The sequence below is a fragment of the Eschrichtius robustus genome, chromosome 11, assembly GCF_028021215.1.
Source record: "Eschrichtius robustus isolate mEscRob2 chromosome 11, mEscRob2.pri, whole genome shotgun sequence".
Classification (NCBI taxonomy): domain Eukaryota; kingdom Metazoa; phylum Chordata; class Mammalia; order Artiodactyla; family Eschrichtiidae; genus Eschrichtius; species Eschrichtius robustus.
Window position 1 is genome coordinate 49,573,811 of NC_090834.1, and position 14,098 is coordinate 49,587,908.

The following is a 14,098-nucleotide window of genomic DNA, read 5'->3' on the forward strand; positions in this document are numbered from 1 at the left end:
CAAATGTAAAATAGATAGCTAGCGGAAAGCAGCAGCATAGCACAGGGAGATCAGCTCGTTGCTTTGCGAAGACCTAGAGGAGTGGGATAGGGAGGGTGGGAGGGAGACGCAAGAGGGAGAGGATATGGGGATATATGCATGCATATGGCTGATTCACTTTGTTGTACAACAGAAACTAACACAGCATTGTGAAGCAATTATACTCCAATAAAGGTTATAAAAAAAATAAATAAACATAGAGCCACCATATGACCCTGTGATTCTACTCCTAGGTATATACTCAAGAGAAATGAAAACAGATGTTCACACAAAAACTTGTATATGAATGATTATAGCAACATTATTCATAATACCCAAAAGGTGGAGACAAATGTCCATCAATGGATGAATGGATAAACAAAATGTGGTACATTGTACAATGGAAAATTATTCATATGTTATTATATATGATTCCACCCATACGAAATATTTAGAATAGAGAAATCTATAGAGACAGAAAGTAGATTAGTGATTGCTTAGGGCTGGGGTAGGTGAGGATGTGGAGATGGGGGTGATAGATAGCTAAAGAGCACGTTTTTTTTTTTTTTTTAACCATCTTAACAGTTTTTTAAGTGTACAGTACAGTAGTATTAACTATATCACCTTGTTGTGCAGCAGATCTCTAGGATTTTCTCATCTTGTAAAACTGAAACTCTATGCCTGTTGAACAATTGCCCAATTCCCCCTCCTCTAGACTTTTTGAGGTGATGAAAATGATCTGAAGTTGACACTAGTGATGTTTGCACATATCTGTGAATATACTAAAAACCATTGAATTATACATCTTGAATGAATTGTATGGTATGTGAATTATATTTCAAGAAAACTATTTTTAAAATCAGTACCATTTGGCCTCTCACCTTCTGAGATGGCCCACACTCTGTCTGTGGAGTATGTATCTCCCTGAATAAACCTTCTTTCACTTTAAAAGAAATTAATTAATTAATTAAATAAAATCAGTACCATTTACAATAGTATCAAAAACAAAACAAAACAAAACAGCTCATGCAAAAGTACCTATGAGCAAGTGGGTAGTCCTGGAGTGGGGACAGGGGGATTACATGAAAGTCTCCCCCCCTCCTCCACAACACTGACATCAAGGCTCATATTTGCCAGGTAGGAGACTGAAGCATCCTTCTCAGGAAAAAGTGACCACCCCAGAGCTACAGATATCTTGAAATCTCCAGTGACAAAACTGACAGGCTGCCTAATAATAGTGAAACATTCTATTCACAAATAACAGCCTCCTCACAGTTTTTTGCTTTTTTTTTGGCCGTGCTGTGCAGCTTATGGGATCTTAGTTCCCTGCCCAGGGATCAAACCCATGCCCCCTGCAATGGGGGTGCAGAGTCCTAACCACTGGACCACCAGGGAATTCCCCACATTTTTTGCTTATAAATGGAACATGCCACTAAGGATCAACACACATTTGAGTAAAATCGCTATCATGAAAGAGAAAGACCAAGGCAAATAAATAGTTGGGGCAGCAGAGGCAGGGGAATGAATTCAGTAGAAACAAAACAATACAAGGAGCAAAAAAAATAAAATGCTGTAGGTATTATCCAGAGAGAGAAATAGAGTGTGTCATTGAAACAAAAATTGAATGCTATAAAAGGAAAATCAGAGAACAAGAAAGAACCCATGGAACTTGAAAATATGAGGGCTGAAAAGACAGTTTTTAGAGTTTAGAAGTGTTGTAAGATAAAGTCAAGGAACTCTCCCAGAGAAGAGAGGGAAAGAAAGAAAGGGAAATGAAGAGAAAAATGATAAAATTAGAAGATCAATACAAGAGGTTCAATATTTGACCTAATGGGAATTCCTGAGAGAATAAAGAAAACACTGGACAATAAATTATCAAATAAATACTATTTTCTTTAAAAAAAAAAAAAATCCCAGAACTGTAGAACATGAGTCTCCAGAAAGAAGAGGCTCACGGACTACCCAGCAATATGAATAAAAAACCCACACCAAGGCTCATCCTCATGAAATTTCAGAATATGGAACTAAATAGAGATTCCATGAAGGTAAAAGAAAAAATTATGTACAATGATTGCAGGCCAAAGTGAATTGACCTCTGTGTAGCAACACTGAACACTGAAAGACAAAGGAAAGGTACCTTCAAAATTCTGAGTGTAAATTATTTCTATATCGAATTCAATATCCAGCCAAAATTACAATCAAGTAAAGGGCAAACTAAAGATATTTTCGGACCTGCAAAGTCTAAAAAAAAAAAATTACCTCCCATATGTCCTTTCTCAGTAAGTTACTGGATGTGCTCCTCCCAAACAAGGGAAGAAACCAATAAAGAGGAAGACATGAGACAAGATTCAGAACACAAGAGTTTCCACTAAGGAGAGTGATAGAATGTCAAAGGTAATGGCAAACAGAAGTCCCAGGAAATTATGCAAAGAGCACCCAATTCAGGAATCCTCAAAAAAATGAATAGATTATTTGACATGTCTGACAACATGCAAAGTTATACAGAGAGGTGTTTCATGGAGCTGGTGGATGGATGAAGACTTAGCCTAAGTCAGATATTCAAACTAAAGCTGAAAAAGAGGCCATTATTTAGGCCAGTGCCAATAAAATGACTTAGCACAGAACAATATTTACATGAATGTATTTGTCCCATATGGCTGCTGTAACAAAATGCTACAAATTTGGTGGCTTAAAACGGCACACATTCAGAAGTCTGAAATCAGTTTCACCTGGCTGCAAACAAGTTGCCATGAGGGCTGCACTTCTTCCAGATGCTCTAGGGGAGAATCTGTTTTCTTGCCTCTTCCAGATTCTAGAGCTGAGTTCTTGGCTTATTCCATCTTCAAAGTCAGCGGTGTAGCATCTTGCTTCAGTCCTCACATTGCCTTCTCCTCTGTCAGATATCACTCTCCTTCCCTCTTATAAGGATATTTGTGATTGCATTTAAAGTCCAACGAAATAATTCAAAATAATTTCCATATCTCAAGATCCTTAGCTTAATCATATTGGCAAAATCTCTTTTCCCATATGAAGTAACATTCACAGGTCCTGACTATTTGGGGAGGGCATTATTTAGCCTACCAACACTATCTTAATAAAAACTCCAAATGTGGGTTAACTAGAAATTATTTAACTACATTAAGAAGATGGAAGAACAATGGAAAAGAGTATGAAAAAGAATATACATATATATGTATGCATGTATGTATAACTTAATCACTTTGCTATGATTAACACAGAAATTAACACAACATTGTAAATCAACTATACTTCAATAAAATAAATTTAAAAAGAAGATGGGAAAAAAGGAAGAGGAAGTGTGGATAGCTAAAATCCTCTTCTAACCAATGCTGTCAGAAAATCATCAATAACAATCATATGGTACAAGAATTTCCGCTCAGAAAAAGACATATTGGTGATTTGAAACTTTCCAAATGATAGTTCTGTCCTGAAGGGAGATCTGAATGGCCTTCTCCTGTTACTCATCTTATCACCTGTGGTAGATTGCAAAAAAGCACAAATACTTCCTCTCCCTGTGTCCATGACCTTGCAGTGTGACTTTCCAGACAGAGTCTGTTTCTTTACCCTCGTGGCCTTCTTACTTGATTTGACCAAAAGAATGCAACAGAAGTGATGTTGTGCCCTTTCCATGCCCAGGCCTCAAAAATATTTGCAAGTGGCTGCTCTAGTCCTTGGAACTTTGCCAGTCTACCACAGGAACAAGCCAAGGATAGCTTGCTGGATAAGGAGAGACACCTGGCCCCATTGCCTCAGCCAACAACCAGTCAAACCCCAGGAGCAGAGCTACCTGACTGGAAGTTGACCAGACACATGAATGAACCCAGTCAAGACCAGAAGAACCACTCAGCTGAGCTCAGCCCAAATAGAATCATGAGATAAATAAATTTGAGATGTTTTGTTATGCAGCAAAAGCTAACTTCTGTGTAGTTCTTTCACTGTCTGTGATTACTTTTTATTTATTAATTTTCCTTCCCTGTAACAAATACTGGTAGTTATCTATTTAATATCCATTTCCCCCCTTCTTCCTTGTTAACCCCAATTTTGTTCAGGAAGGCACCCCTCCTCCATGAGACTCAGGAGCCCCAGAAGAAGACCCTGCTTAATCTAATCAACAAATTTCCATTCCCTTGGCAGTGATTGGTTTAGGATCAGTCCCATAACCCAATTCTGGTCAATGGCACTTGGGAGGAAGTCTGCTGGGGGCTTCTGAGAAAGGTTTCTTGGTCTTAAGAAAGTCACACGAAAAGATGGTCACTTTCTCCCTCTACATTGATATATCTGAAAGTGACACCTAGAGTTGTAGCAATCATCTTGAAACAACCTGAGAACAACCTAAGTAAAAAAGCACACTCAGGAAGAGCAAAGAGATGAAAATAACTTGAGTCTTTATTAATGTCTTATGCTGTTAAACCAACCAGCCCTGGAGCCAATGTCCTACCTCTGTACTTATGGTCATGCAAAATAATATATTTTTTTCTATTGCTTAAGCCAATTTTAATTGACTTTGTTGTTACCTATGGCTAATGTTATAATTAACACAACTCTTACTAGAATATAAGCTCCGAGAGGGCAGGGACCATGTCTGTTTTGTTTGCCACTGTATCTCCAGTGCCAAGCCCAGCATCTACCCCCTAGTAAGCATTTCATAGTTATTTACTGAATGAATGAAAGTATATCAATGATCATTAAATACATCCGCGGTTGACACTTGACTAGATAGTATAAACATCTAATTAGGGAGCCTGACTCTTCTTGATTGTGAGTTCTTCAAGAACAGGACTCTATGTTTGCTCCCCAGTACCTGGCGTACAGTAGATCCTCTCTGCACGTTTGTTGAATAAATGTTCTATGATACTGAATTCTGCCAACTTTCCAGCAGGGGGTGCACACAACTAGGTGTTCTGGGCGCTAGGTACTCTCCTTTATCGGCTCATCAGCCTCTCCTCTGCCGCCTTCCCCTCCACCTTCCCCACAAGGAGCTAAAGACCACAGCAATGCCTACGGGGAAGCCCAGGAGAAGGGACTTTTCCATATTCAGAACCTCAGTGTCTGTCCTGTCCCAGCTTCCAGCACCTGTTAGACAAAGCTGAGAATATGCTCTATAAACAGAGAAAGTTCTCTTTAGTTCAGGGTCAAGCAAATGTTTTCTGTAAAAGGTCAGATAGTACATGTTTTGGGCTTCCTAAGCCATAAGGTCTCTGTGCTGACATGCCTTTATAACACCAAGAATTGTGGAACCAACCAGCCTGGGAGACTGCCCTACCTCTGTACTTCTGGTTATGCAAGATAATATATTCCTTTATTGTTTAAGCCAGTTTTAGCTGGCTTCATTGTTAATTATAGCTGAAGATATAATTAACCACCCACAACTAGAATAAAAATTCCAAGAGGGCAGGAAACTCAATAAGTACATACATAAAAGAATAAGTAAAATAAGTAAAAGGAATGGCTGTGGCTCTGTCCTAAAAGCTTTATTAACAAGAGCAGACAGGGACTTCCCTGGTAGTCCAGTGGTTAAGAATCCACCTTCCAATACAGGGGACATGGGTTCAATCCCTGGTCAGGAAACTAAGATCCCACATGCTGCTGGGCAACTAAGCCCACATGCCACAACTACTGAGCCCATGCACTCTAGAGCCCATGCGCCACAACTAGAGAGCCCATGTGTCACAACTACTGAGCCCGTGTGCCACAGCTAGAGAGCCCACGCACCACAACTACTGAGCCTGGGCACCGCAGCTACTGAGCCCATGTGCTCTGGAGCCCGTGCGCCACAACTAGAGAGAAGCCCGCACACTGCAACGAAGAGCCCGTGTGCTGCAACGAAAGGTCCTGCAACGAAGATCCCGCGTGCCACAACTAAGACCCGACGCAGCCAAAAAAAAGAACCACAAGAACAGACAGCTGGCCAGATTTGGCTGAGCCCTGCTTTAGGTAAACAGGCACTGCCTAAGGCAGTGGTTTTCAAACTTTAAGGTTTGTCAGAACCACCTGTAGGGTATGTTAAAACACTTATGGCTAGGCCTCACCTGAGTTTTTCAGTAGGTCTGGAGTAGGGCTGAGAATTTTAATTTCTAAGAAGTTAGGGTTGCCAAATAAAATACACGATGCCCCGTATATCTTAAATGTGAATTTCAGTTAAATGGTGAATGATTTTTAGTTATAAGTATGTCCCAAGTATTGCATTATTATCTGAAATTCAAATTTAATTTGGTATCCTGTACTTCATTCTAAGTCTGACAGCCCTTAGGCAAGTTCCCAAGAGATGCTGATGCTGCTGGTCCAGGAACCACACTTTGAGAAACACTGACCTGTACAATCTCTTACGTACTGGAGCTCTGCTAGTTCAGAGGTCTTAAGCTGGGAAGAATACCCACCAGCCCAACTCAAGAATCTGAACACTCAGTCTGTACATGTGAACATGTTCCTGCTTCATTCACAAAAGGGTTTTGTGCCAAAACTAGAAACTTTAAATATGCACTAATTTTTTAAAACAATTATCCATTTATTGTGCACTTACTATGTGAGAGCTTGTTTTCCAGGCTCTAGAGATAAAACAAGAAATAAGGATGATCAGACCCCTTGCTCTCATAGAGCTGATGTCTGGGACTCATAGTGGCTGTCTGGGGGTAGATATGACTGGACATCCATCTGAGAAGTTACTGGCCTGCACATTGTCAGGTATTTACTTAAGACATATAAACTATTTCGTCTATCACCATGGCTATAAACAGGGACCCTGCAGTTAGAAATTAGTACAAATCTCAGCCCTGCCACTTACGACACTGTGCAAGGTATTTAACAGCTTTAGTCCTCAGATTCCTCCTCTGTAAAACTGGGACAATAATTTATACTTCATGAGGTTGTTGAATGGTAAATAAAATAACTCATATGAGGAACTTAGCATAGTTCCTTGGTAGGGAATAAAATAGTCAGTACTCAACTAATAGTATAGCCACTACTATTGAAAATATAGTGGTTTTCAAAGTGTGGTCCTTGGGTCAGCGGCATCAACAGACCCATGAACTTGTTAAAAATGCAGATTCTCTGTGCCCCACCCCAAACCTACTGAATCAGACACTCTGGGATGGGGCACAATGATGCGTGATTTAACAAACCTTCCAGATGATTCTGATGCATGTTAGAATTTGGAAAACACTACTAAAGAAAATATTATAAGAAGCCAGAAACTGTATGTGCTAGGGGTTAAGAATATCAAGGCCAATAAGGCACAAATCTTCCCTTTCTTTTCCCAGGACAGCTTTACATAAGGCCTAGTGGTGTTCATCTCTCTATTCATACAGTGTGTGTGTGTGTGTGTGTGTGTATGTGTGTGTTTGTAGTCCATATGCCCGAAACCCATCAGAAATTCATTTAAGCAAAGATTTCTTAGCTCATTTTTCATTCAACATCCCATTGAGGGCCTAGTGTGAGCCAGTGTGTTGAGATTGAGATTAAAAACATAAGGAAACACTTCTCTGTTTCAATAGCTTTTACTCTGGCACTGATTTCGTAACATAGGAAAACACAACAGTGCACACATTTCAGTGGGATGCTAAAATAAGAGTTTCTACCAGAGATATTATGAAGGGAAGTGGAAGAAAGGCAGTTAACTGGGAAAGGTAGAATCTCTTTCCAGAGGGCAAACATTTAACTGATCCCCTACAATGTGAATGCAGAAAACAGCTCAGCTACCCGGAAAGCCTCTGCCAAAGCCTGGCAAGGCCACCAGAAGAAAAGAGAAAGGGCATTGGCTAAGTGAGGGGCCCTGGCCAGGAAGGAGAGAGGGACTCCAGTCTATATGGGGTCTTGAACAGCCCCTGTCAAGTCCCAGTCTGTTCACAGCTGTCTCTCTTGGATGTCCTGATCTTGGTTGTGGCCCAGAAGACTAGAGAAAGGCCGTAGAAAGAGGGGACGCCTGGCAGGAAGCTGAATCAGGCCCCCATCTGAGAACTGGGACAGAAACAATGCTAAATCCCAGACACAGAGGTGACCTAACAGAAGAACTGTTAACAATTCTCCACCACTCCCAACAGTAGCCTTGAACATGAGTTTGAGAGGTACTAGTTAGCCACAGAGAAGTTTCAAATGACTATGGAAAGTTGTATGGGGCTGGGTTAAAATAAGCATAATCTGTGCAGCAGAATCATCTGAGTTTTTTAAAAAATACTGAATTCAAATCTCTCAGGTTGGGGCTCAGAGATCAGTCATATGCTCCCTAATGATTCTGGTGCACTCACTCTTTCCACCGACCAGCAGCTGGGAACCATTGCATGGCACAGGTTTATACAGGGACTTAATTAATGCAATGCTTTGCACATCTGGCCAATTAAGTTTATAAATAAGTGATTCTCTCCTGTCTACTAGGAGCTCACATTTTAAGGCAAAGGTAATAAATTATTATTTTAGAAGGCCCTTCACAAAGGGTTTTGACTTCCAAGAATTACAAACCCTGTTGCAGCCAGCTATTTTCAGGGATTTGAGGGAAACAATACAGCAACATAGGTAACTACTCAGAACTGGGATTATTAAAACCTTGATCTGCAATCAGTCTTTCAGAATGATAAATCAAACGTTTTTTTATACAAAATTTTAGTGGTTTAAAAAGTAATTTTGCATCAAAAAAAATCAAATAATGGCCAATAGAGTGCTATACATTACTCACAATGATTTTCTGACAACCCATGATTAAATGGTTTTAGAATTAAACACAAATACACACTCACTCATTACACAAAACATAACAGAAATCACCCAACGTTTTACATTTCACATCAGCCTGGGGTAACTGAAGCAAGGAAGGTGAAATGAGTCTGCTTTTATTCATCTGAAGTCTTGCTCTGCATCAGAAAACAACCACAAAACACCAAGAATCTCTTTAGAAATCCACCAGTTCAATTCCAAAATGATAGTCATTTTCTACAAATCACAACAGGTTAACCACTGCGCCACCAGGGAAGTCCCTTTAATTCTGTTCTTGCCACTGCGTACAAAGCACCCTATGTTTGGGACAAAAATCACCAACTACTTTTTTTTTTTAATAAATTTTTATTGATTGATTGATTGATGGCTGCGTTGGGTCTTTGTTGCTGTGCGCGGGCTTCCTCTAGTTGTGGCAAGCAGGGGCTACTCTTCGTTGTGCGTGGGCTTCTCATTGCGGTGGCTTCTCTTGTTGCGGAGCACGGGCTCTAGGCGCACGGGCTTCAGTAGTTGTGACACGCAGGCTCGGTAGTTGTGGCTCAGAGGCTCTAGAATGCAGGCTCAGTAGTTGTGGTGCACGGGCTTAGTTGCTCCACGGCATGTGGGATCTTCCCGGCCCAGGGCTCAAACCTGTGTCCCCTGCACTGGCAGGTGGATTCTTAACCACTGTGCCACCAGGAAAACCCACCAGCTACTTTCAACCCTATGATATCCTCAATTTACTTATTTCTCTTAACCAATACCCTTCTAGAAAAGGGGACAATAACTCACTATACAGACGTACTCCCCATTTCTTTCATTTTTCAACCCACTGCATTTAACCTTCTATGTCCTCTCCTCCCTTGCTCTACTGATAGTATTTCCCTAAGATTACTAATGACCAAGTTGTAAATCGAATGGCAATATTTTTTAACTATAAAGATAGGTTATTACAACATTACATGTCACAACTCTTACAGAATTTACTTATTACAAAATTATTATAGAAGAAATCATTAAGAAATATAAAACCACAGGAAATACAATTTCCAATAAAGATAAGGGTTTAGTGTAGTCAAGTACTGTTCTAATTGCTTCACATGTATTAAATCACTTGATTCTTTTACTTACCCAAGGTCAGTTAGTGGCAGAGCCAAGATTAAAATTCAGTTTGTTCTAGAGCTTATACTTAATCACTATATTATATAGCTTTCTCCAGTTACACAAATAAAACAATAATAATCACTGCAAAAAGATAAGGTGTAATTTTATTACTTTCAACATTTCTTTTCATCACAATGAACAAAACAAAATAAACTAAAATACAACACAGCTTTACAAAAATAAATTTTTATTAAAAGCAGTAGAGTCTGAGCAGGAGACAGTACAAAGAGTGTAAACAATGTAAACATCACTACATTCAGCTCAGCTTGATTGAACGCTGAAAGACAACTCTAAATGCTCTATGTGCCCTTACTAGCAAGATACGTTAGTTCTACTGTACACAGAAAACACTCTAATTTTGATTGAGAAAGAGTATTTTATCGAAGTCGGTCCCAGCGCCAAATACTGGCATCATCACAAACAGCTATAAGAATGCTGCTATCCCTGCTAAAACTGGTTTGTCGAATAGCAGCACCACATTTATGATGAGTCAGTGTTGTGCATCTAGGGAGAAAACATGACAACAGGTTAAATACCATGCATATATAATGCTGTCAGTATCTAACTTAAAAACAATGAATCAGAAAATGAATAGATGTTCCAAGTCATATAGAAAGCACTTGAAACCAGAATACACTTCACTAAGAGCCCAATCTCAAATTTCATAAAATTTGGGTATATTTTAAATCCAAGAGGCACCATGTGACTTATATTAAAAAAAGAGAAATAACTTATTACCAAAGTACTTGGGAAAAACAATCATTATTAGAATAAAAAAGAAATACTTTACAATACTCTGAGAATGTAAATGTTACAAATGATTTAAGGATGTAATTGATACTTGCAATGCCTTCCTCTATGCTGACATAACACTTTGGAGAAAAAGTCAGAAATTATGAAGAGGAATTTCTAAATACTTACTTGGCTTTATGAGGATCTTCTACTTCTAAATCCCAAACATAAAGTTTGCCAACCTGATTGCCCAATGCAAGCATCTGTATAAATATATTTTTAAAAAAATCAAATTATTAAAATAAGCTATAAAGATTTCAAACAATCCTAAGACATCTTTCTTATTTCAGAAAAACATCAGCTCCAGCCTATGGCAACGTTCTTAGTTATTTCTTTGCATCTTATATTTCCTATATTGTGTAAATGAGGATAAGAGCAACTAATACTTCACAAAGATGTCTTGAGTAAAATAAGGAGGTTATTTTGCAAATTTACAAAGAACTTTACAATTTATTTACATAGCATGTACTCTTTATTCTGCCTTAAAGAACTGTAGTAAAAGCCATAGGAAATTTCCAAAGCTTTCATATAGAAATAAATACCCAACTAATTTGTTATCACAAAATTCTAACACCAAATTTTAAAAAAATTTTAGATAACTAATATCTTGTCTCTATCTTCCACGTTGGTTTTCTATATAAAAAGATTAACACCCTAATCCAAAACAATAAATCTTAGTAACAGATGTTACGGAAAGTAAACACCTAACTGCCACCATTGACACCTGTCGATTTTATTTATAATAAGCACTGCAGATGGTGTGCAGAGCCACAAGGGTAGAATAAATAACATCAAAGGCCAAAGCAATTAATACAAAAAAATCAAGGTAGATTAAACTTAGAGGTAATAGAATACAGATACACTACAGAGAAAACTAAAATTGCCATGGTTTTAAATCAAATAATTTCACAATGTAAAAATATGTTGCTACCTTTTGCCAGAAATCCATAGAAAACCTCATGTACCAAATGTCACACTGGCTGTAATCAAATCGCCCAAGAATAGTCACATTAGACTCACTGGGTTTAATTTTATCTATATCATCTTCCATTTTGCCAGGTTTCCAGCATACAATGGCATTTTCACAAGACTTTAAAAAAGACAGAAATGAGAAAAAAAGAAATGTTAATCAAAGAACTGAATTTTAAACATTAAAAACAAAGCTTTTTCTCTACTATCATTTCAGAACTCACAGCTCTTAGAACCTGGTTATCCATCTACTGAGTCCAGCGATATACATTCATTTATATTTACAGAGTCAGTATCCACACTTACGGACAAGAAGTCTGATTATCAACAGATTTTGACAGTACAAAAGCATTACACTGTCTAGAATATTCATTTTTGAAGTCACAATTTCTCTTCCAAACCAAAACAAATTCAGCTTTAGATACTTCAGCATCCAGAGACTTGAAGTATTTTATAGCAAACGTAAAATTACAAACACTGTATTAGAATACACAGCTCTTCAATATGGCCCCTGCTTACTTCGCTAGTTTCATCTTTCCCCATTCCACTTCTAAACCCCCGTGGTTCCCTTTATATCTGGTTAACTATTAATCCTTCTGTCTGCACTACATGATAGGTGCTCAAGAGATGTCATAGGAAAGCTAATGAATTCATAGAAGGGGCCTTAGAGATCAGATTATACAGAAGGCAATAAAAGCAGTGGTTCAATATCAAGACATGATAAGGGGATGGGATTAAAATAGGCTGAGTTACACCTTCCCTGTCCTGCAACACTGAACCTTTACATACATTCTCTTTAAGCAGCAAGTGGTAAAGAATAGAATGGGAGGAAAAAATGCAAAACAGAGGGCACTATTTATATTCCTGTGTAGGTCAGTGATTTGCTGGCTAAGGGATATTTGGCAATGTCTCTGGCTTCTAGTTAATAAAGGCCAGAGATGCTGAACACTTTGCAAGGCAAAGAACAGCTCCTGCCACAAAAAAGAACTGTCTTACCCAACGTCCACAGGGCCAGGACTGAGAAATCCTGGTGCAGGCAAAGAATGCCTCCTGGAACTTTACAGGATACAGCCTAACAGCCCCATGTGGTAGCTCTGTGGGGTCACGGGGAGATTAAGGAGTGGACAATATGCTTTTTTTCTTCTCTCCCCTTTTTGGATTATATAAAATCCCAGGGATATGGATCTGTTATACAAGTTCTTTATTGTAAAGTATCTTAGAGATCACCTAGTCTGATGACTCTTAACTAAGTACACAATTGGATTGATATAGACTGTACAGCTTTCTTTAAAAATTCAGCTTGACCCCAACCCTACTGAATCACAAACTCTGAGAGGGGAGGCCAAAGCAGCAGAATGTAAAATACTTCTTTAAGTGCTTCTTACTGACTATACTGGTAAAGGATCCTTAATCAGTGGAGTTCCCTCATGGAGAACTAAATAATTGCACTAATGGATGGCTGTACTAGAAAATCATCTAGAGAGTTTTTAAACATTACAAATTCCCAGGTCCTTATGCCAGATTTAGAATATCTGGGGATGAAGCCTAGGAATCTATTTTTGCAATGTCCTCCCAATAGTTCTGATGTGGAGCCAGAGTTGAGACCACCAATATTCAGTTCAGCTTCCCATCTAAAATGCAGAAATCCTTTCCTGTATCATCTGATTAAGTTCTAAGAGCAGAAATTTTAGAGCTACTCCTTTTTAAATTCTGCTTCCAAAACAGATGAAGTAGAGGTACTTTTTCCTATTTATCTCGTCAAGTACAGCTTAAAAGTCTGAAGGGTAGGGAGGAGGCAGACTGGTTAGGGGCCCTGGGACATGAAGGACATTGAGTTGCTTGGTTTTCTTTTGCCTCTTTATGTATCCCAGACTGGATGCTAGAGAAGGTAGCAACTCAACAAAGCTAACAAGTGAAGACAAAAAAAAAAAAAAAAGCCCCAACAAAAGCCTACTCTCTGCAAAGGACCAGGAAAGTGGCAACCTAGCATGAGAGAAAATTTTCAGGTAAACACTTAATACCACAGAAAGAACAGTGGACCTGTCCACACATGTGGACCAGCAAAGTCCCAGTGGGGTCCCTTCTCAGATGATAACTAAACACTTCAAATACGTAACACCCTGACTCCTCCCTACCCCTCATGGTAATGAGGTGACTCTCCTCCTCCTCCTCTGCCTGGGGTGGTATTAGAGGAAGCCTAGCAGAGAGTCAGAACGTTCACAACCACCCACCACTCTCAGTGTCAGTGGAGACCACTCAGGGAGCAGTACTGAGGCCTCCCAACCCCTCTTGCTAGGGTGGTATCACCTGAGGCCCAGTGAAAAGCCTGAACTCCCACCCCAGTAGTAAAGAGACATCATCACCAAGTCAACCAAGTGGGGAACCTGAACTTCCCTTGCCACCTGCCAATAATGAAGCAGCACTCCCCTTCCCCAGCTGAAAATTTATCAAAGGA

At 39.2% G+C, this 14,098-nt stretch overlaps 1 protein-coding gene across 2 annotated transcripts in view; it reads right to left on the bottom strand.

Moving 5' to 3' along the window:
• Positions 1-10,052: 10,052 nt before the first annotated feature.
• EED (embryonic ectoderm development) overlaps positions 10,053-14,098 on the bottom strand; it is a 32,939-nt gene continuing 28,893 nt past the window's right edge. For both annotated transcript variants that reach the window (XM_068554847.1, XM_068554846.1), the window contains 3 exons: positions 11,606-11,764; positions 10,804-10,877; positions 10,053-10,386 (listed from right to left, as the gene is read on the bottom strand). In XM_068554847.1, the coding sequence (XP_068410948.1) occupies positions 10,260-10,386; positions 10,804-10,877; positions 11,606-11,764 (360 nt within the window). In that variant the 3' untranslated portion in view covers positions 10,053-10,259. The remainder of the gene's footprint in view (positions 10,387-10,803; positions 10,878-11,605; positions 11,765-14,098) is intronic.